This window comes from Hemitrygon akajei, chromosome 2, assembly GCF_048418815.1.
Source record: "Hemitrygon akajei chromosome 2, sHemAka1.3, whole genome shotgun sequence".
NCBI lineage: Eukaryota > Metazoa > Chordata > Chondrichthyes > Myliobatiformes > Dasyatidae > Hemitrygon > Hemitrygon akajei.
In genome coordinates, this window is record NC_133125.1 from 128,792,226 (window position 1) to 128,816,824 (window position 24,599).

The 24,599-nt window shown below is 39.3% G+C and overlaps 1 protein-coding gene across 1 annotated transcript in view; it reads left to right on the forward strand.

Annotated features, from left to right (window-relative positions):
* mycbp2 (MYC binding protein 2) overlaps positions 1–24,599 on the forward strand; it is a 221,518-nt gene that overhangs the window by 3,086 nt on the left and 193,833 nt on the right. Inside the window, exon 2 of the mRNA XM_073027845.1 lies at positions 18,874–18,949. Within this exon, the coding sequence (XP_072883946.1) occupies positions 18,874–18,949 (76 nt within the window). The remainder of the gene's footprint in view (positions 1–18,873; positions 18,950–24,599) is intronic.

Here is a 24,599-nt window from a genome sequence, read left to right on the forward strand (position 1 = left end):
GTTTTTGATTTGGTTTTTAGCTTGTTCAGCACAACATTGTGGGCCGGATATTCCTGCGCTGTACTCTTTATGTTCTATGAAACTAACATCAATACCACATTATTATTTACAGGTTATGGTATAATTGAATTTGGCATTCTTGTTGCTTTCAAAGTAGCTAATTCAACTTTTCACATAATATTTACATTTTGTTTTTAAATTGAAACAGGTGCAAAGTATTGTTATGAATTGTTTTAGGATGGCAAAATAAAATAACAAATCAGCAGTCATACAAAGGCTGCAATTTTTTTGTACAGTGCTCTGGTCTTTATATAGATCAGAACTTATCAAAGTAAGTCTTGTATTAACATTGTACAATGACCCACTTTGCGATGTGTAGGCAGTATACAGTACCTTGCAATACATTTGAGATGATGCCATTTACTTTGTGGTGCTATATATGTGGACTGTAATATACACAAACAACCATCTGTTTTGTTCTTGCAAGATATGTTACAATTGATGGATTGGGTTTCCAAAAACTACTGATTTGAATTTATCTAACTTTGAAGTCAAGAAAATTAAGATTCTGTAATCTCCATTTAGGTATTTGATTTTCAAATTATCCTATAAGCATATATTACTAATCATAATGGAGTGATAAGGATGCCTTTGCAGTTGGGGTCATTATGCACATTAACCCTGAGGCTTTGGAAGTATCTGAGTTTCTTTGTTTTCACATTAAAGCTGCTTCATAGTACAGAATCTTGAGCCTAGAAAGCTTAAAATCCTGCAGTGATTTGGTGTTTATTTCGCTACTGTTAGATTTCAAATATAATTAAACAGGGTCCAATTAGTGGGGACTCCGTATTTGAACGGAATGGGTTAATGATTAGCAATTACACAACATGCTTTTTGTTTGTCAATTCAGTTTATTGCTAATGCAGAAGTTGTTACAGTCCATAAAGTAACTTGTATATATTGAATTACAGTAACTGCTAGTCCAGGGAAACTTACTTCGATACATAGCACAAGAAATATATAACATGACAAATGATTGGTTTTGTAAACATGACAAATGGTTGGTTTTGTAAACATGTAAATCTAGTTTTCTTTGCCATTATTGCTGACCTTAAATTATAGTCTTGAGTGGCAAGTGATACTTACGTACATGAGGTGCTGATGATTTAATTTAATTTAGACTTTTCCAATCTATTGTAAAAGCTTTACCTTGAAAGCCACCGTAGTATTTTCATTTTATAATGTAGATAAATGTCATATTTGGTAAAATGTTAATCTGCCATTTATATTCTTATGATTCATGTGTTACAGTATCTCAAGTTTCTATAATTTGTAAACAACTTCAAATTTTGCAAACGAATTCAGCATCATTACCTAAGTGTTTCATATGCAAGTCAGAAAATGGTTCATTTTTTTAGAAATCAAATTTTAGCAATTAAATGAACTGAAATTGCTAAACTGTCAATGTTTATGGGGGGGAAGAGTGGAAAATAATTACTTTAAAGTGCAATTTTTTAAAGTTACTGCTATAAATAAATGAACTATGCAGTTATTTTTGGGAAAAAAACAAATCTGGGGTTTCATATGTTAAAAATTAACTTTTTGCTTTGCAACTTTCTTTTTGAACTATTGGCTCTTGGGTCACTATTCTAAGGCATAAATGAAAACGCTACCTTATTTTTATCTGGCCATTTGCACAACCTAATTAAATGAACTTTGGATATTATTACAACCAATATAGTCTGCCTGTGTACTTTGTAACTATGGTACAAGTATTGAATTTTCCAATTTCAGGCAATTTTTACCTCCTGTGTTCTCCCCCCCCCCCCCCTTTCCTGATCCATCCTTAATCCTTCCAGTTTTGTTCACTTTCCCATACCCTGTTCCCTTCTTGGTTCTACCCACTTACTGCTCATGCCCTTGACACACAGCTTCCCATCTCCTTTAAATGGTTCCCATTATCATCTTCCTTAGTTTTTAAAATTCAAAGACTTGCAGCTTTTTGTGCCTCCACTCATCACCCTCTATCCTCAATCTCCAACTACACACTCCCCACCCCCAACTTGGGTCCATCAGCCCCTCACTTTTTTTTTCCTACCACCTAATAGCCCCTGTCTCCCAGTCCTACACCTTGCCTCCTCTCGTTTCCATTTTTTCCTTCATTCTTTAGCATGTATTGGCCCTCTCTTGCCTTTTTTCTTTATTCTGGCTACCTTCCCTTCCCCTTTGTGTCCTGATACAGGGTCTATACCTGAAAACATGCACCTCTCATTTTATGTTAATCTGTCAATCTTCAGGCCATGCCAGTAATGCTGATATTATTGTACCTGTATGTGGTGGATCATAGCTATATGAGCTGTGTGTGACTGTATATACTGTGGTTTGCACCTTGGCCTCAGAGGAACGATGTTTTTGTTTGGATATATATATATATATATATATATATATATATATATATATATATATATATATATATATTTGTATGGTTGAATGACAGAAAAAAATGAATTTGAGCTTGAAATGTTAACAGTTACTTTTCACAGATGCTATTCAATCTGCTGAGTTTTTCAGTAGTTTGTTTCTTGGTTTGGATATTGCACTTCAATGTACAAATCATTTTTGTATTTAACCTTGTCTTTTAATATTTGAGAGAAGGGTAGGTTACGTATTACTGATAAATTTCATACTTGATTGATTTTTCTTGTTTACCTTGGTAGCAAATTATAAGAACAGCTGAAATTGTACTTGGCACTTGTGTTTGCAGTAATTTTGGCTATTAAAAATCTATACCAATTACCTTCAGAAATTCTTAGTCCCAGAGTACTTGGGGAAACAAAATGTAATCACAAATGGATAATATTGTTGGAGTAGGACAAGGAAATATTTCATGATGTTGAAATTACAATATGATTCATTGGATTCACTAAATTATATAGTGCACACTGTTGTAAGACCTGGCTGTATTCTAATGCAGTGGCATTTTCGGTTAGAAGTCATGGCATATTAAAAACTGATGAATTATCAATTTAGAGGCTTTGCAATTTAAAAATTTTAAGAACTGCTTTTGTTACATTGTCAATGAAATGGAGGTTTGTTTTATGTGGAATAAATTGGAATGCAGATTTTGAACCGATAGCTTGTTTTCAGTTCAACTACATATAATATTTCCAAGACATTTGACATAATTGTTAAATAGATTTTTCATTGTCTTACTGTGTTTTATTAGTGACTGTATTGAAGTAGAAGAATTGTGTATAACTATCTACAGTTCATTGCATTTCTGGTGGAAATGCACTGCTTTGATTAGGTAAAATCTCTATAGTTCAATTTTTCTCCTCTTTTTAAATGTCACTGTATGCAACGCTGCAATTCATTTTCTTGTGGGCATTCTCAGTTACTATAGAGTAGTAACTAACAGGATAAATGAAAGATCAACCAGAGTGCAAATGCAAATATAAATAAATGGTAACAAGTAACGAGAACATGAGATAATAAGATAGTGAGATCATTGGTTGTGGGAACATTTCAATGTTGGGGCAAGTGAGTGTAGTTATCCCCTTTTATTCAGGAGTCTGGTGGTAACTGTTCTTGAATCTGGTGATGTGAATCCTGAGACTCTTGTACCTTCTACTGATAGCGAGAAGAGGGCATGATCTGGGTGGTGGGGATCTCTGCTGGATGCTGCTTTCCTACAACAGAGTTTCATATAGACATGCGTAGTGGTAGGGAAGGCTTTACCTGTGATATACTGGGCCGAATCGCTACCTTCTATAGGATTTTCCATTCAAAGGCTTCCATACCATGCTACGATGCAGCCTGTCAATAGACTCTCCACTATATACCTAAAAGAAGTTTGTCAAAATTTTAGATATCATGCTGAATCTCCACAGCCTTCTAGTGAAGTAGAGGTGCTTCCTTAGGGCTGTCAGTGGAGATTTTAAATTTGTATGCTTTTTGTGGTTATGTTTTTTGTGCTTATGCTAGTTTTAGATTGGTGGTAGATTGCAAAAACCTGACTGTCCGGGTATGCCCATAGTCACTGCCTGCTCCTGCCCCACTGAACTCGTGTTCTCATACTTTCCCTCCATTCTGTCCCCCTTGGTTCCATCCCTTCCCACCTGAATCTGTGACACTTCTCATGTTCTCGATCTCCTCACTAACTTTCAATTCCCTGGCCCTGACCGCCTCATTTTCACCACGGATGTCTAGTCCCAGTATACTTCTATCCCCCATCAAGAAGGCCTTAATGCTCTCTGTTTCTAACTCAACAAAAGGACCAATCAGCTTCCCCTCCACTACCACCCTCCTCCATCTGGCAGAACTGGTCCTCGCCTTCAACAATTTTTCCATCAGCTCCTCCGACTTTTGCCAGACTTGAGGGGCAGCCATGGGCACCTGTATGGGCTCCAGCTATGCCTGCCTTTTTGTTGACTACGTTGAATAGTCTGTGTTCTAGGCCTTCCCTGGTAATGCTCCCCAACGCTTCCTCCACTATGTTGATGACTGCATTAGTGCTGTTGGCTGTATTCGTAGGTGTTCATGTACGGTTGAATGACAATTAAACTTGAAGTATGAATCCATGCTGCTGAGCTTGTCAATTTCACCAACTTTGCAACCAACTTCCACTCTGCTCTTAAATTCACTTGGTCCATTTCAGGCACCTCCCTTCCTTTTCTCGATCTCTCTGTTTATATCCTTGGAGACAAGCTGACAACCGACATCTTTTATAAGCCGATCTGCTGTTTTCCACCGAGGCCAAGTCTAAAAGAAGTGGTCATGGTTACAAACTAAGTGGTCACCCATTTGAAACAGATGAACTTCTGAGAATCATTAAGTCAATCCTCTTGACTTTACCTACCACCCTATGAGCCTCTGCATCCAACACATCATTCTCTGCAACTTCTGCCATCTCCAAAGGGATTCTACCACCAAACACATCATTACCTAACATCCCCTCCAGTTTTCTGCACAGATTGCACCCTCCATGGTTCGCTTTCCATTAATCTCCCTCCCCGCTAATCTCCCTTGGCATATTCCTGTAAGTGGCCAAAGTCCTACACCTGCCCATTCACCACCTCCCTTGCCTCCATTCAGCGCCCAAACAGTCCTTCCAGGTGAGGCAACACTTCACCTGCGAATCTGCTGGGATTGTCTTTTGTGTCCGATGCTCTCAATGTGGCCTCCTCTACATTGGTGAGACCCATTGTACATTGGGAATCACTTTGTCGAGCATGTAGACTCCATCCACCAGAAGTGGAACTTCCCACTGGCCAAACATTTTAATTGCCATTCCAGTTCCGACAGGTCAGTACTCTGCCTCCTCTTGTGCCACAGTGAGGCTACCCTCAGGGTAAAGAAGCAACACCTGGTATTCCATCTGTGTGTAGCTTCCAACATGATGGCATGAATATCGATTTCTCCTGGCAATTTTTTTCCTACCCTTCCCCTCTTCTATTCCACACTCAGGCCGCTTGCTTCTTCTCACCTGCCTGTCACCTCTCTTTGGCTCCCCCTTCCCTTTCTCCTATGTTCCACTCATCTTTCCTATCAGATTCCTTCCTCTCCAGCCCTTTACTATTCCTACCCATCTGGCTTCACCTGTGACATTCTCGCTTTCCTCCTTCCCCTTCCCCACCTTTTCCCCTGCCTTTCCAGTTCTGAAGAAAGGTTGTGGCCCAAGACGTAAACTCTTTGTTCATTTCCATAGATGCTGAGTTCCTGTGACCTGTGTCTATTGCATTAGGTTGGACAAGTGTTGTTTCTAAAACTTAAAATATTTGTTTTAAAGAACTAAGCTAATCCTCAGTTGTAAAATACAGTAGCCTCATAAACACAGGGACTATTTTTGCATATGAGTAAACTGCATTGGGAATATGCAAAATTCACTCATTTTATGTTGTAATGAATGCTACTTTGTGCGGCAGTCTGTAATGCTAAAACTGAATAGATTCCTTTAGTCTTGTTCAAAATGAGTGTTTTACATTATTTGTCTAATATGATTTTGATTTTAAGTATAGTACTTTTATGCTGTAAATCCCTGCATTGTTATATCGGTGGACAATAAAGCTTATCATTGGGGTATAACTGAGTTTTTGTATTAATGAATTGAACTAGATTAGCTTATTTTTTCAAAAGTAATTTATATATTTACAGTTTGGAGGTAATTTCTCACAAAGTATATACAAAATTCAAATGTAGCATGGTCATCCTTGTTCAAGATGTACTCTAGCTCCTTCTGTGCTCACTGCTCCTGGAAGGTGTCCAGGGTACCATTGGAGGTCACATGCTTCCTCTCCATGGACATGGAGATAGTTGCATTCTGTGAAGAGGGGCAGACAGTTGGCTTGTGTGGAGACCCCACTCTTTATTTTGCTCTGTTTTCGTGTGTCTGTTTTGAAATCTGCAGTGATAGAATAATGGTTTAATTTTTGTGGTAGACCTGGATTCCCCTAATGACATGATCCCAGAAAGAAAAGACACAAAGACTTATTTATTAAAAAGACATTTTTGTTGGCCTTTTAATTAAAACAGCCTTATTTCTGATGGTTTCCTGCTTAGGAGACAGTGATGTGGCATATCTTAGAATATGCCATCGGTGTTCTGCATTTCCTTTCAATCAACCCGAATTACGTATGTTATTTAAGTCAGTTGGGAAAGTACAAGCCAGGTGAAGCATAGAACAGGCTTGCCTACTTATAAGTTTTTGCTTAAAATTTTGGGAATGCCCATAAGTTACTTTGTGTATAAGCTTCCTTTACTATTCATTTGTTCAGGATGTGCTATGTCATATAATATGGGTGATCATGGTCGTTCCATGACCATGATTGCTCATGGGAAATTTTTCTACAGAAGTGGTTTGCTATTGCCGCCTTCTGGGCAGTGTCTTTACAAGACAGGTGACCACAGCCATTATCAATGCTCTTCATGGATTGCCTGCCTGGCGTCTGTGGTTGTATAATTAGGACGTGATATGCACCAACTGCTCCCATGGCTTAGACCGTAAGACATAGGAGCAGAAATGAGGCCATTTGGCCCTCCAGTCTGCTCCACTTTCACTCATGGCTGATCCTTTATTTTTCCTCCTCAACCCATTTCCCGGCCTTCTCCCTGTAACCTTTGATGCAATGTCCAATCAAGAACCTATGAATCTCTGCCTTAAATACACGCAATTACCTGGCCTCCATAGCTGCATGTGGCAACAAATTCCACAAATTCACCACCCTCTGGTTAGAGAAATTTCTGCACATCTGTTTTAAATGAATGCCCCTCTATCCTGAGGCTGTGCCCTCTTGTCCTAGACTCTCACCATGGGAAACATCCTTTCCACATCTACTCTGTCTAGGCCTTTCAGCATTCGAAAGGTTTCAATGAGATCCCCTCTTATCCTTCTGAATTCCAGCAAGTACAGACCCAGAGCCATCAAACGTTCCTCGTATGATAACTCTTTCATTCCTGGAATCATCCTTGAGCCTCCTCTGGAGCCTCTTCAATGCCAGCAAAACTTTAAGATGAGGGCCCAGAACTGTTCACAATACTCAAGGTGAGGCCTCACCAGAGCCTTATAAAGCCTCAGCATCACATCCTTGCTCTTGTATTCTAGATCTCCTGAAATGAATGCTAACATTGCATTTGCCTTCCTCACCACCACTCAACCTGCAAATTAACCTTTAGGGTATTCCGCACAAGGATTCCCAAATCCCATTTCAACTCAGATTTTTGGATTTTCTACCTGTTTAGAAAATAGTCTGCACATTTATTTCTACTACCAAAATGCATGACCATGCATTTTTCAACATTATATTTCATTTGCCACTTTCTTGCCCATTCTCCTAATTTATCGAAGTCCTTCTGCAACCTACCTGTTTCCTGAACTCTACCTGCCCCTTCACCAATCTTCTTATCATCTGCAAACTTGGCAATAAAGCCATCTATTCCATCATCTAAATCATTTATATACAGCATAAAAAGAAGTGGTCCCAACACCAACCCCTGCGGAACACCATTAGTCTCTGGCAGCCAACCAGGCAGGGATCCTTTTATTCCCACTCGCTGCCTCCTACCTATCAGCCAATGCTCTAACCATGTTAGTAACTTTCCTGTAATACCATGGGCTCTTAACTTGGTAAGCAGCTTCATGTGTGGCACTTCGTCAAAGGCCTTCTGAAACTCCAAATATACAGCATCCACTGCTGACACTACTTGTAATCTCCTCAAAGAATTCCAATAGGTTTGTCAGGCAAGATTTTCCCTTGAGGAAGCCATGCTGACTTTGTCCTATCTTGTCCTGTGTCACCAAGTACTCCATCACCTCATCCTTAACAATTGACTCTAATATCTTCCCAACCACTGAGGTTAGACTAACTGGTCTAAAATTTATTTTCTGCTGCCTTCCTTCCTTCCTTCCTTAAAAAGTGGAGTGACGTTTGCAATTTTCCAGTCCTCTGGCACCACGCCAGAGTCCAATGATTTTTGAAAGATCATTGCTAATGCTGCCACAATCTCTAAAGCTACCTCCCATCCACTCCATACTGTACTGGTTAGTCACAGGAGTACATTCAGCCAGAGACTCATTCCACCGAGATGCAACACTGAGCGTCATAGGAAGTCATTCCTGCCTGTGGCCATCAAACTTTACAACTCCTCCCTCGGAGTGTCAGACACCCTGAGCCAATAGGCTGGTCCTGGACTTATTTCCACTTGGCATAATTATTATTTAATTATTTATGGTTTTATATTGCTATATTTCTACACTATTCTTGGTTGGTGCGACTGTAATGAAACCCAATTTCCCTTGGGATTAATAAAGTATGTCTGTCTGTTCAGAACCCTAGAGTGCAGTTCATCTAGTCCAGGTGACTTGTATACCTTTAAGTCTTTCAGCTTTTTGAGCACCTTCTCTCTTGTAATAGTAACTGCACCCATTTCTCTTCCTTTGCACACTACAACATCTGGCATACTGCTCGTGTCTTCTATAGTGAAGACTTTTGCAAAATACTCAGTTCATCTGCCATCTTCTTGGCCCTCGTTATTATTTCTCCTGTTTCATTTTCTAGCAGTCCTATATCCACTCTCATCTCCCAGTGGCCACACATTTTAATTCCACATCCCGTTCCCATTCTGATATGTCTATCCATGGCCTCCTCTACTGTCAAGATGAAGCCACACTCAGGTTGGAGGAACAACACCTTATATACTGGCTGAGTAGCCTCCAACCTGATGGCATGAACATTGACTTCTCTAGCTTCTGTTAATGCCCCTCCTCCCCTTCTTACCCCATCCCTGACATATTTAGTTGTTTGTTTTTTTCTCTCTCTCTGCCCATCACTTTGCCTGTTCTCCATCTCCCTCTGGTGCTCCCCTCCCCCTTTCTTTCTCCCGAGACCTCCCGTCCCATGATCCTTCCCCTTCTCCAGCTCTGTATCACTTTCGCCAATCACCTTTCCAGCTCTTAGCTTCATCCCACCCCCTCCGGTCTTCTCCTATCATTTCGTATTTCCCCCTCCCCCCACTACTTTCAAATCTCTTATTATCTCTCCTTTCAGTTAGTCCTGATGAAGGGTCACGGCCTGAAATGTCGACGGTGCTTCTCCTTATAGATGCTGCCTGGCCTGCTGTGTTCCACAGCATTTTGTGTGTGTTGTTTGAATTTCCAGCATCTGCAGATTTCCTCGTGTTTGCTCCACTCTCATCTCTTATATTTTACATACTTGAAGTACTTGATATTTTACTATCCACTTCGATATTATTTACTAGCGTGCTTTCATATTTTATCTTTTCTAATGATTCTTTTAGTTGCCAATCCTCTAACTTCCCACTAATTTTTGCTTTGTTGTGTGCCCTCTCTTTTGTTTTTACAAAAGCTTTGACTTCCCTTGTCAGCCGCGGTTGTACTATTTTGCCATTTGAGTATTTCTTCATTTTTGGAATACACATGTCCTGCACCTTCCTCATTTTCCCCAGAAACACACTCCATTGCTGCTCTGTTGACATCCCTACCAGCAGCTCCTTCCAATTTACTTTGGCCAACTCCTCTCTCATATCACTGTAATTTCCCTCACTCCACTGAAATACTGCTACATCAAACTTTACTTTCTCCCTATCAAAGTTGAACTCAGTCATATTGTGATCATTGGTTTACATGATCTGATCAGGGTTGGGGGGGGCGCATGTGGGGCGGGGTGGGGGGGGGAGGCTAAGCATGTACTACACCTTGCCTAAGGGTGACCTGCAAGCTATCGGAGGGAAGGAGAGCCTTATACCTCCTTTGGTAAAAATGTATCTGTACCCCACCAGCTTCCTTTAATACACTTGTTACTTTGCTTTTATCATTTCCCTTTGTTGTATCCATATAATTGGCCATGGTCTTGTTCAACCAATTACATTCCAGCTGCCAATGGGTAAGATTTAAAAACAAGCTTTGTGTTGAGTAGTTCTTCCTTTCTGGTGATCCCAGTTAGCAATTAATTTGATATCAACTTTGGAATAGAATTGAAAAACTTTGTAATTAGATTTCTAGAACTGAGAAGCAATGCGCACTGACTTGGATGTTGGAGTATTCTAGTTATCGTCTTGAATTAGAAGATTGACGGCCAAATTTGTACATTATGTTAAACTCAGTGGACTATATGATTTTAAGGCTGAAACAAAACTGCAAAGGACTGGTGGTAAGATGATAGATTGATGAGCAGTGGTAGCTGATATTTGACATCTGTTATTGGGAGTTGGCACAGAAAGAAATCGTTTGAATAGTGGAATGCTGAGCGTGAAGGAGCAAAAGGATTTGAGGCTAAATAAATTGAACAATCTTCTTCCCTAGAAGAGGATTTAAAATCAGTTAGTAGGTGGTTGAAATCGGGGATACAGTGATATGTAATTGTGTCAGCACATGGGATTAGCAATGATTGTGTGTAAGATAAATAGCAAAATGGGCTGGCTGAACTGAATGTCCATTCTCAGAATCAGTTTTATTATCACTAACATATGTTGCAATTTCAGTACACTTTCAAATATTGTATAGAAAATAGAGAACAACACAGGAACAGGATCTTCAGCCCACAGTCTGTGCTAAACATGCCAAATTAAAGTAATTCTCTCTGTGCACTGTATATGATCCATAACCCTTTATTCCCTGTTTATTCATGTGTCTGTCTAATTAACCTAAACACCACTATCATCTCTTTTTCCACCACATCCCTTGACAGCCCACTCTAGGCACCTACCACTCTCTGGGTAAAAATAAGCTTGCCCTACGAGTGAAGCCTGTCATGCCACGTGTTGCCTGAATCACACTATCTTATTGCATGACCACTTACAATAATCTATGAATTTGGATCCCCCTAGTTATGAACCCCAATAGCAAACCATTTTGAGAACTGCTGTTGAACCTTGACTAGAGTCTTGACAAACTTCTAAGATGCAGACTTGGCAAGGAAAATAAATAACATTAGTTTACAATCAGAACTACCGTACTCTTGGACCAAATGTGTTGCTTTATTCTAATCTAGAATGAGCTTGCTGTTGGCTGTGCAGTTGGAGTGAACCTCTCAGTAAGTACTTTAAAACATGCATGACAAATCATACAATGGATTGAAAGGCCTAGATAGTGTGGATGTGGAGAGGATGTTTCCTGTAGTGGGTTAATCTAGGACTAGAGAGCACAGAATAGAGGGACATCCATTAGAGCAGATACGAGAAGGAATTTCTGTAGCCAGAGGGTAATGAATAAGTGTGAGGTGGTTTATTTTGGTAGGTCAAATATGATGGGAGAATATAGCATTAATGGCAAGAATCTTGGCAATGTGGAGGATCAGAAGGATCTTGGGTCCATCAGACACTCAAAGCTGTTATGCAGGTTGACTCTGTGGTTAAGTAGGCATATGGTGCTTTGGCCTTCATCAATCGTGGGATTGAGTTTAAGAGCTGAGAGGTAATATTGTAGCTATATAGGGCCCTGGTCAGACCGCACTTGGAGTACTGTGCTCAGTTCTGGTCGCCTCACTACAGGAAGGATGTGGAAGCCATGGAGAGGATGCAGAGGAGATGTACAAGGACGTTGCCCGGATTGGGGAGCATGCCTTCTGAGAATCGGTTGAGTGAACTCGGCCTTTTCTCCTTGGAGTGACAGAGGATGAGAGGTGACCTGATAAAGGTGTACAAAATATTGAGAGGCATTGATTGTGTGGATAGTCAGAGGCTTTTTCCCAGGGCTGAAATAGCTAGCACGAGAGGGCAGAGTTTTTAGGTGCTTGGAAGTAGGTACAGAGGAGATGTCAGGGGTAATTTCTTTTTTTACGCAGAGGGTGGTGAGTCCTTGGAATGGGCTGCTGGCAACGGTGGTGGAGGCGGGTATGATAGAGTTTTTAAGAGACTCTTGGATGGATACATGGAGCTTAGAAAAATAGAGGGCTATTGGGTAAGCCTACGTTCTTATAAGGGAAGGACATGTTTGGCACAGCTGTGTGGGCCGAAGGGCCTGTATTGTGCTGTAGGTTTTCTATGTTTCTATGAATCTGTGGAATTCATTGCCACAGATGGCTGTGGAGGCCAAGTTATTGAGTATACTTAAAGTGGAGGCTTTTTTTCCCTATTTCTGGGTGAACTCATTGTGGAGCAACTGGATGGATATGATTAAATATTCCCTGTTTCAGCCTGCCACAGATGAGAATCACGCCTGCATCCAAGGTCTGTTCAGTTAATAAAGATGTTTTAATGTGATTGAACAATCCATCACTACTTAAAACCAACAGAACTAATGCTGATTGTGGCCATACTTCTTGCCTGACTTCTCGTAGGAAACGTGTCTGTTGCTTGGGGTTACAAGTGCATTTTAAAAAACTGAAGGTTTTCGACTGCCAATACAGACTGTATTGCTGGCAAACGCACAGTCTCAAGTAAATAAAATCGACGATCTCAGAGCTAGGATGCTGTATCAGAGGGACATTAGGACAGTGTGTTTCATGGAATCCTGGTTAACCCCTTCCATACTGGACTCAGTGATTCAGATTGATGTGTTCACTCTACACCGTCAGGATAGGACTGTCGAGTCTGAAAAGCAGATGTGGAGGTGTATCCCTCATGATCAACTCTTCTTAGTGCCCAACTGTGTCAGTGATATCCCTGTTCTTCTCACCAGACCTGGAATATCTTGCAGTGAAGTGTCAGCCATTTTACCCGCCGCAGGAAATTTCTGTGATCGTTGTAGTGGATAAACCTGGAGGTTCATCATCTGTTGCAGGTTAGATCTGTGGCATTTAAGCCTGGTGACCCAGGACTGTACAAGAAAACCAGGTAAGACTTGCGGAGGGCTATTTCACTAGTGAAGAAACACTTCCAAGTGAGGTTGGAGGTGACATTGGATGCACGTCAACTGTGGCAGGGTTTTCAGGACATTACTTACTACAAAGTGAAACTCAATAGTGTGAATCTCAGCGATGCTTCACTACTGGATGAGCTCAATGCCTTTTATGCCCGCTCTGAAATGGAGAATATAACTACATCTGTGAAGATCCCTGCTGCACCTGCTGACCCTGTGATCTCTCTTGGAGGCAGGTATCAGGCTGTCTTTCAGGAGAGTGAACCCCGCAAGGTGGCAGACCCCATTGGAGTAACTGGTAAGCTTCTGAAAGCTTGTTCCAACCAACTGGTGGGTGTATTCCAAGAACATTTTCAACCTCTCACAGCTGCGGTTGGAAATCCCTATCTACTTCAAAAGGGCAACAATTAAACCAGTGACCTAAAGAGTAGTGTGAGCTGCCTTAATGGCTATTGTCCAATAGCACTCACATCTACAGTGATGAAATACTTTGAGGGTTTGGTCATGGCTAGAGTGAACTCTGCCTCAGCAAGGACCCAGACCACTGCAATTTGCCTATTGCCACAGTAGGTCTGCGGCAGATGCAATCTCAATGGCTCTTCACCGATGGACAGTATAGGCACCTATGTCAGGATGCTGTAGTTCAGTGTTTAACACCATTCCCATAATCCTGATCAATAAGCTACAGAAACTGAGCCTCTGTACCTCAGTCTGCAATTGTATCCTGGATCTCCTAACCGGAAAACCACAGTCTGCGTGGTTTAGTAGTAATATCGCCTCCTCACTGATGATCAACACTGGCGCACCTCAGGGATGTAAGCTTAGCCCATTGCTCTACCTGTGACTGGCTAGGTGTAGCTCAAATACTATCTATACGTTTGCTAATTATACAATTGTTGGCAGAATCACAGTTGGAGAGAAGAGGGCTTACTGGAGCGAGATGTACCAGCTAGTTGAGTGGTATCACAGCAACAACATTGCACTCAATATCAGTAAGACCAAAAAGCTGATTGTGGACTTCAGGAAGGGGAGAATGAGAGAACATGAACCAATCCTCATAGAAGGGTCAGAAGTGGAGAGAGTGAGCAATTTCAAGTTCCTGGGTGTCGAGATCTGAGGGTCAAACCTGGTCCTAACATATCGATGCAACTATCAAGAAGGCAAGACAGTGGCTATATTTCTTTAGGAGTTGGAGGAGATTTGGTTTGTCACCTAAAGCATTCCAAACTTGATATTTTGAAGACTGATAGCATGAAGAGCATTCTGACAGGCTGCATTACTGTCTGGTATGGGGGTGGAGGGCTACTGCACAGGATTGAAAGAAGCTGCAGAAAGTTGTAAAATTAACTCCATCTTGGGTACTAGCCTCCGTAGTATCCAAGACATCTTCAAGGACCGGTGCCTCAGAAAGGTGATGTCCATTACTTAAGGTCCCCATCACCCTGGACATACTCTGTTCTCATTGCTACCATCACGAAGGACGTACAGAAGCCTGAAGGCGCGCACACTGTGATTCAGAAACAGCTTCTGCCCCTCTGCCATCTGATTTCTAAATGGACATTGAACCCATGAACACTAACTCACTTTTTTTTTCTATTTCTGGTTTTGCACTATTTTTGATTTAACCACTTAATATGCATATATACTTACTGTAATTGATTTCCTTTTTTTTCTATATTACCATGTACTGCATTGTACTGCTGCCGCTCTGTTAACAGATTTCATGACATATGCCTAGCGATATTGAATCTTATTCTGATAGGTTCTTGATTGGAAGGGTGTCAAAGGTTATGGGGAGAAGGCAGGAGAATGGAGTTGAAAGGTAAACGGTCAGCATAATGGAATGGCAGTGCAGAGTCGGTGGGCCAAATGGCTTAATTCTGCCCTAATGTTTTGTGGTCTTATTCACCTAAAATGAGTTGGATACTTGCCCATGAGTCAATTGAAATACTATGTCAAATTTGCACAGGCATTACAATGGGTATTGAGTTTGCTGGGAGGCTATTTGTTTATTCAAGAGGTTCTGGGGAGGAATCAACATTCCCAAGTGTAAGATGAGTCATTAGGATATTTAGATTAAAAACATGAGGACTGTAACTTAATTGGTATTGGTGAAAATGATGCTAGAATAGTGCATGATTTTTGCCAAATATTTGGCTTCTAATTATGCTCAATTTAGGGATAATGTCTGAGCAGTGGGACCAATGACAGTGATCACTTTTGAGATTATTTAGCATTAGTCCATTGGAATTGAATCATGTTCAATAACATGATAAGTTCATTATCGAAGAATATTTCAATCTGAATTTGAAATCTGGGATATTTTATAGCTATGATGCTATGACTTATTCTTACTGCTGACTATAATGAGAACATTGCACTATATAAAGTTGCATTGAAACCATTTAAGACCAAAATGCATATTGAAATGATTTTTTTTGCTGTGAATTTTAATTGGTCATTGGCCTCATGCAGATGATCCTGGCATGAGGTGTGCTGACTGCATTAAATAATTAACTCTGTGTTTAGTAGTTGTGCTTTTAAAGCTGATAATGTTCATGGATTTGACATGAGCCTTGTGTGGTTATAATATCTTTATCTGAGATGAACCCTTCTGTCTGGTTATATCTTCCAATGTTTAATGCATTAAGTGGTAGTGTGCCTCTAATTGATATAGAACATGGAAAAGTTCCATATTAACTAGAATATAGTATCAGGCCCTTCAACCTATGATGTTCCTTCAAACATGATGCTGATTTAAACTAATTCCATCTGCCTGCATGTGCCCTGTACTACTTCATCCCTTGCCAGTTATGTGTCTGTGCAAATGCCTCTTAAACATTGCTTTTTCTGTCTCCACCACCTTCCTTGGCAGTGTGTTCCAGGCACTTACCTCTCTGTTTATATATTTTTTAAAAATCTTCCTGTATTCCCAGTAGACCTTTCCCCCTCTCGTGTTAAATCTGCTATTTTGTGTATGATAGTTTCACTTGGGTGGGGTGTTGGAGAGGGAGATGGGGAAGACTATCCATCTAACTCCAGTGCTTCTCAAAGTTCTATATGCTATCATCAGACTGCATCTCTTGATTCTGCTCCAGATTAGACAATGCAAGTTTTTCCAACCTTGCCTAATATCCTGTAATCCAGGCAACATCCTGGTGAACCTCTTTTGTACACTTTCCAAAGCCTTTACATCCTTCCTATAATTTGCAACCAGTATCGCAGACAATTTTGCAAATATGACCTAATCATTTTATACAGTTGCAATGTGATTTGCCAATTTTAATACAGTGACTGATAATTTAAGTATGCTATATGCTGCCTTTACCACCTTATATACTTGTATTGCCACTTTCCAAGAACTATGGGCTTGTACTTCAAGGTCCCTCTGTACATTAATGCGGTTGAATACATTGCCATTTACTGTTACTTTACTCTTGCATTTGACATCCAAAATCCATCTGCCATTTCTTGTACAATTGGTCTATGTTCGATGTTCTGCTGTACCCTCTGACAGCTTTTCTCACTATCAATAACTCCACCAGTTTTTGTGTTGTCTGCAAACCTGCTAATTGGTCCATCCGCATTTTATTCCAAATCATATTTTCATGTATCAACAGAGGCCACAGAATTCCAGTAAGATTAACATCCTCTGTCTTCTCTGTCAAGCCAATTTTGAATCCAATCTATAAAGCCTCTTAAAGAAACAACATTGGCTGTTCTCTCTGCCTGTGGTTAGAGGATATAAAGATATCTGTCAAAGCCCTAGAAATCTCCTCTCTTCCTCTCTCTCAATAACCTGATTTAGATCCCACCACGTCCTGAAGATTTATGCACCTTAATATTCTTTAAAACACCACCTCCACATCATTACCTTGCTATCAGCATCCTGTAGAATATCAGAATATCCTTCTCTGATCTCACTTCTCTCCATTCCTTAGCATATACTCGTTTACTATCTCAGCCACTTTCTGCGTCTCCAGGCATATCTTCTTTGTCCTTAAAAGGTCCTACTTTCTCCCTAGCTACAATCGTTTTTAATGTAAATATAAAATGCCTTAGGATTATCTTTAATCCTACCTGCTACAAACATTTCAGCTTTCCTGATTCCTTTATGTACCTCAAAGGCCATGTTTGATTTCAGCTTCCTAAACCATACATTTGATTTTTCTTTTGACTAAATATGCAACATTTCTTGTCATCCAGTGTTCCTGAGTCTTTGTTATCCTTGTTTTTCTCATCAGAGCATCTTGGTCCTGTATTCTAACCAGCTCGCTCTAAGCAATTCCAAAACTCCAGATATATACTGTACTTGCCCAATAATAGCTGCTCCCAGTTTACTCTCCCTAGCTCCTGCCTAATCCTCTTATTATTAGCCTTTCCCCATTTATCAACTTTCCCATGAGGTGCAGATGAAATATCTTACACAGCGTCACCAGGCTTCATTCTTCTAAACTTCAAATGCATGTGTCCTTGTTTTTATTATGGTTCTGCCTTCTCTCATGCCCCTTATCCCAGAAATCAACTAGTGAACATGCCAGGATTGATGCAATTTGTCCTTTTACCAGTGACAATCTTGGAGGAAAAATCATTAAATAGTTTGGATATTTCTGATTTAACTTGTTTCCATAATGTCAATTAGTTAAAATGTGATTGATAGATTAGGAAATGCTGCTTGCATTTTCTGGGCAGCATTGGTTGTAGTATAATCAAAATCATGAAAACCTGTGTAAATCTATGTTTTGAATACAACCACAACTTGTTCTGCTATAACGTGGCTTTCTGTAATGTGAGGTTTCTGAAGAACATAATTATTATATCATAGCAGAGCTATGTGTGCAATATATGGTTGTTTCAAAATATAATCTACACTGTCAAAAAGGTAGACCGGATGACTATGTCATTGAGACACAAGAGACTGCTGATAGGAATCTGGACCAGCAAGCTATCTTCTTGAAATCAGGATAGGAGTGGGTTGAGGAGCATCTGTTGTGTTAGGGGGAGGGGAAGAATAGTCAGCACTTTAGGTTGAAATCCAGCATTCAGGTCCCCTGATCTAGATTGATTATTGCTGATTATATAACATAGTTGCACTGCTCTCCAGCTCTTTGAAACTACTGTGAACAACAACTGCTAATTGGAATACAAGGAGTGCACAGATTTTGTAATTAATATATAACTAAAAATCTGAGTTTTGTGCCACACAGATCAATCATGATTTCGTGATGGCCTTGTTCCTGGTGGCTTAGGTCTCCTGCAGATGAGTATAGATTCACAAATTAGAGATGTGAAATTATTGGACATATACTACATTTTCCCCAAATATGCAAGTACAATATACAAAATGATATCACTCATGTTAACAGGAACATGTCAGCATAAAAGCAGAATTAGAAGGTATAAATTTGATGCGGCTCGAATTTTGTTTTAATTGATTTTCTCATCTTTATTTTTGAAAGGCAAGCCTACGCTTGAGGTACAAGTAGCAAGGACTACGTGGGAGGGGATCAGCAGCTTTGGATTGTGTCACATATCAAAATGTTAATCACTTTCTGTTTCAGAAATAAAAAAGCTTTGAGCAAGAAAAAACTTAAAAGGAAGCAGAAGACCAAATCGAAAGTAAAAACACGATCAAAGGCAAGTTCATTTATTTATGGCATTGATTGGGGGAAAAAAACAAGTCGAAATTGTGGCAACCAAAATGGTTCATGATTAGTTATAACTGATAAGAAATACTCTTTTGCTGACCTGGCCCTTTGCATTGGTGTGCCCTCTAAATCATTACTAATATCCATCACTTAACCCAAGCATTTTCCTCCCTATTTCTCTAAACCTGTTTGGAAATTATCTTCATTAGAGATAGTATAACGACTTACAAATCTCCTTGATTGCAGCTTTTCAAGATGTTTTTTCTTATTCAATATAGTTGTTCTTTGCAGTACTGTCCCCCAATGGGAAACAAAGAAGTAAAGGATGATTATGTAATTAGATGAATGAAGAACACACTTTACATTGTGACTGTCAACATCATCACTGAAGATAGCTGTAGGATGATGCAGCAAATATTGGAATAGGAAATTAGTTTCTTGAGGGAAGGGAGCAACTGATAGGTTTTAATTTCTGTCCCATTAGATTCTGGATCAGGTCCTTAAAACAGTTATGTGATGGAACTAATGTGAATCTGAGGCTCCTCAGCTCTGAACTTAATTAGCTTCATATCTTATTTGTTAATTAAAAGTCATTCTCTTCTACAATTTAAAGTGGTTCATAGAGCTTACATTTCTAAACAGAAGCTGTCCAGTTTTTATCCGAATGTTTCTCCACTTTGTAATAAATGCAACTCTGCTGATGCCTCTTTAATTCATATGTTTTGGTTTTGCCCGAAAATTGAAACGTTTTGGCGGGAAGTATTCCACACCTTCTCACAACATTTTAGGGTCCAATTTGACCCAAATCCCCTTACTGCCTTGTTTGGCATTATTGCAAATGAAGATATAACTTTAAATACTCCTAACCTACAGGTTTTAGTTTTTACCTCTCTTTTAGCAAGAAGAGCAATCTTGCTTAAATGGAAGGAGTCTACCCCTCCTACACATCTTCAATGGCTACGTGATATTATGTCTTATTTAAATTTAGAAAAGATCTGCTGCTCAGTCTTAAATTCGAAACAATCTTTTTATGATATCTGGGGACCTTTCCTAAATTACTTTTCCAATTTATAAAGTTTAACAGTGCACAGACTTTTATGTATATTTTTATCTTCTCTTAAGCGAATATGTTTTCTTTTCTAATTTATCTATTATCATCCATCAGCTTTTTTCTTTGGTAGTTGGTAGGGGGTTGAATTTTTTTATATAAAAAATTTCTTTTATGATGTATGACCTATCTTTAAATTTTTGATTACAGAGTGGTATACCTTTATGTGTTATGCTATAACATTTTGATCAATTTTATTACAATATATGAATGTACACAAGTTATGTTGAGATGTATCTATGTTTTGCACTCTGTAAATCTTGTTTTTTTTTCTTAATAAAAATATTGTAAAAAGAAAGAAAGAAAAGCTTAGTATCTGGTTTTGTCTAGAATGCTTAAGTAGTAGAATTATGAATTTGACTGGACCTACACAAACCAATATGAGACAGCATTTTCTGAAGAGCTGTTTAATGGTAGAAAAATAAAGAGCTCTCTATCTCTTGCATATAGTTAATTAGGTTTAAAGATTTTTTTTGGACAGATGTTGGATTAACATAGATGTAAAATTACTCAAAAATCTTGAATTTGATTTCAGAGTTGATGTTATTGAAGAATGTAATCTCTGTGGAAGTTTTTTTTCTTAGAGAATGTTGTCTGAAGAATTTTACTCTAAATGTTTTTATTTTTGTCATTAATGTTCTGTATTTTTCTGATTAATATTATTCTGTATTACTTTCATTCTTGTTAGCTTGATTTTGGATTGTATAATGAGCTGCTTGTCTAACTAGCTATTGTTTCTGAGTTTTAATGGTTGGTGTTGACAAGAAGCTAAGCCAAGAAAACATTTCCAACAAAAAAGTCCTCTTCCATCACATACTTTAGAAACATCACATTTCCAATAGAATCATTGCGGCTGATCAGGAATGATTTTTTTTATATGTCTAAAATGCTTAAGGAAGTATTTTACAACAACAATGGTTAATAATTCCAGAAAAGATTTTAGTGGACAAGTATGATCCTTTCAAAAAATCCACATTTTTGTAAGGTAACATATGAGAAGATGGTAGTTTTCCATCATGCTAAGAAGTGAGTAAAGTCTTGGCTTGAAATTGTTTTGTTACAGGAATCATTACTCCATTTCTAGATAATGGAATCTGATGAGAATTCCTCTTGTAGAATTTTTTTAAAGGGTTCTTGACAACATGTATTAATGAAATACACAACTGTTAATCCACCTACTAGCAATAGAAACATAGAAAACCTACAGCACAATACAGGCCCTTCGGCCCACAAAGCTGTGCTGAACATGTCCTTACCTTAGAAATTACGTAGGGTTACCCATAGCCCTCTATTTTTCTAAGCTCCCTGTACCTATCCAGGAGTCTCTTAAAAGACCCTGCCGTATTCACCTCCACCACCGTCACCGGTAGTTCATCCCATGCACTCATCACACTTTGCGTGCGTGCATAAATCAATCAATCAAACAACAACGTCATCATCATCAACAACAACAATAACTTACCGCTGACATCTCCTCTGTACCTACTTCCAAGCACCTTAAACCTGTGCCCTCTCATGCTAGCCATTTTTGCTCTGGGGGAAAAAGCCTCTTACGATCCACACGATCAATGCCTCTGATCATCTTATACACCTCTATCAGGTCACCTCTCATCCTCCGTCATTCCAAGGAGAAAAGGCCGAGTTCACTCAACCTGTTCTCATAAGGCATGTTCCCCAATCCTGGCAACATCCTTGTAAATCTCTTCCACACCCTTCCTAGGTTTCCACATCCTTCCTGTAGTGAGGCGACCAGAGCTGAGCACAGTAGAAAACTTTAAAGTATGGTGGTTGTGAATGATTACTTTCTAGTTACAATCCACTATTAGAACAATTATTATCTTTTTAAAACATGATTCTCACATAGAAAATAATGAAGTAACTTTTATTAACCATGCACCATGTGCAATGTGAAATTGTCGTCAATCAGAAGGTCCCTTTGAACCACCAGGCTTTTTTAGGTTTCCTCAGCCTAACTGTGTAGTTAATTTTCTTTGTTATTTATTTCTCTTTTCACTTCTTCCCTCTACCATTAGCACCCTGCATCATCTCCACCTCCTCCCCCCCCCAACGAATGCTTTATGCTTTTGATTCCCTCTTGTTCTATTCAAAATCTTGTAGAATGACTGATTGGATATTTTAATTTGGAAGAGTTACAAAACTGCTGAATCATTTCCCATCTGTTAAATTAATTGAGCATACGTGCATGCTAATGTATATTTAACTTGCACAAATCAAGGTTAGCGATGATTTTTGGTCTTGTTGGCTTGAACTGGATTTTGCTGGATTGGCTAGCAGTTCCACATTGTGCCTCCAGCACATTTCATTTTAATGCCACTAAGCTTTGAGATCCCAAAGAAATATAGACTTGCAAATTTAATGTGCTATTCTTTGCTGACAGTTTGGCTCTGCTCTGATGCTGGACCCCCTCTCTGGAGTGTAGTAGTGGATTTGGACTTTATTGTGGAATCTGCTTTCTGATGCTATGCTGGTTTAGATTGGACAGAATCAAAGAGCCCATTCTATAGAGTAGGAATTGTGTACTTGTGTATTTTATAGATAGAGCTCAATTGAATGTTTTTCATTATTTCATTTAATTCTACCTTTGGATCATTTTTACTTATTTTAATGGTCATTAATATTCGTAAACACTTCACATTTTGACAAATGGCAGAACAGTAACTGGCCATAAACAGTTGTCAAAGGTTTTCCGAAGGGTTTTGTATTTTTTTTTGTGGGCTTCATTCTGATACTCTGTAGGTTCTCTTGTTTAGACTGAGGCAGTGAGATTCATTTTGCTGATAAAAGGAAGTGAATGAGGAATTAGTTGCAAGCTAAACTTAAGAAAATTCTGGTCTTTGTGTTTATTAAATTTTTGATCCTCAATGCAAAACATTTCTCAGGAATGCATTTGAAGAACGTTGTTTATTTAACTGAAACCTTGTGCATATCCCCATTTTTTTTGTGCAAAATATTCTGTGATCTTGATGCCTACTGATTTGTACTTGAATTTTTAAATTATTCAAACATGATCTAGACAGCTTATTTTTTTGTGTTTGCCCCCCAAATTTTAATATACCATAAGACATAGTAGAATTAGGTCATTTGGCGCATTGAGTCTGCTCCACCATTCGATCATGGCTGATTTATTTTCCCTCAACATCATTTTCTTGTCTTCTCTCTGTACCCTTTGATACCCTTACTAATCAAGAACCTTTCAACCTCTGCTTTAAGTATTCCAAATGACTTGGCCTCCACACCCTCTGCTTCTGGCAATGGATTCTACAGATTCATCATTAACTGGTTAAAGAAATTCCTCCTCATTTTTGTCCTTGTATTCTGAGGTTGTGGTGTATGGTCCTAGACTCCCCCACTATAGGAAACATCCTCTACATGTCTACTGTATCTAGGCTTTTCAATATTCAGTAGGTTTTAATGAAATTCCCCCTTATTCTTCTAAACTCCAGCGAATACAGGCTCAGAGTCATCAAAGATTCCTCATCAACGACCTTTTCATTCTCAGGATTATTCTCATAAACCTCCTCTGGATCCTTTCCAGCACCAGCAAATACTTTTTTAGATTTGTGGTCCAAAACTGCTCACAATTCTCCAAATGTGGTCTGACCAATGTTTTATAAAGCCTCAGACTGAACCAGTTCCCGTCCACCATCACCATCCTCCATCTGATGGGATTGGTCCTTGCAGTCAATAGTTTCTCTTTTTGCCTTCTCCCAATTTTTCCAACTCAAGATGTAGCTATGGGCACCCGCATTGTTCCCAGTTATGCCTGCCTTTCCGTTGACTGCATTAGTGAGACCTGACATACAGATTGAAACACAGCTTTGTCGAGTACTTTCACCACGAGGGCAGAATTTCCCAGTGGCCAAACATTTCAATTCCAATACTATTCCCAATCCAACATGTTGGTCCATGGCTTCCTCTACTGCTACGATAAGGCCATTCTCAGGTTGGAGGAATATGACTCTCACTGTGGCTCGTAATAAACCAGGCTTGTTAGCTAACTCTGGCTAACAGCCACGTGATTTCACATCACACGGGTAGCAGTGAGAAGGCCACCTTCATTGAGCAATACACATCTAAGGTTGGTATGATTCTGGTTCAACCAAACAGGAAGGTTGGAATGTTCCGATGAGGGAATGGAAATTATATTGAATGCTGTGTAAATACCGCTCCATGCAAAATTATCATTCACCAGGAAATAATAGACCTTACACAGGCCTAAAATTAAAGTGGGAGTATATTTACAGATATTTCAACTTTAACAAGCAATTAATAGAAAAAAAGAAAAAGGACCCAGTACAGTTAACCAGTTTAAACGTCGGAGCTCATTTCTGGAGTAGTCGGGTGCTTTGTTTTGATCACTCACGTGCTGTATCCATATTCTATGTGAAAGACACCAGCCGCAGTTTGAACTGCCATCGAAGACCATTTCAAACAAACTGGCTAACTCAGGAGTATTGGCATGCCTTCTTGCAGAAAGCACTTTTTACAGTAGGGTTTTCCCTTCAGGAGA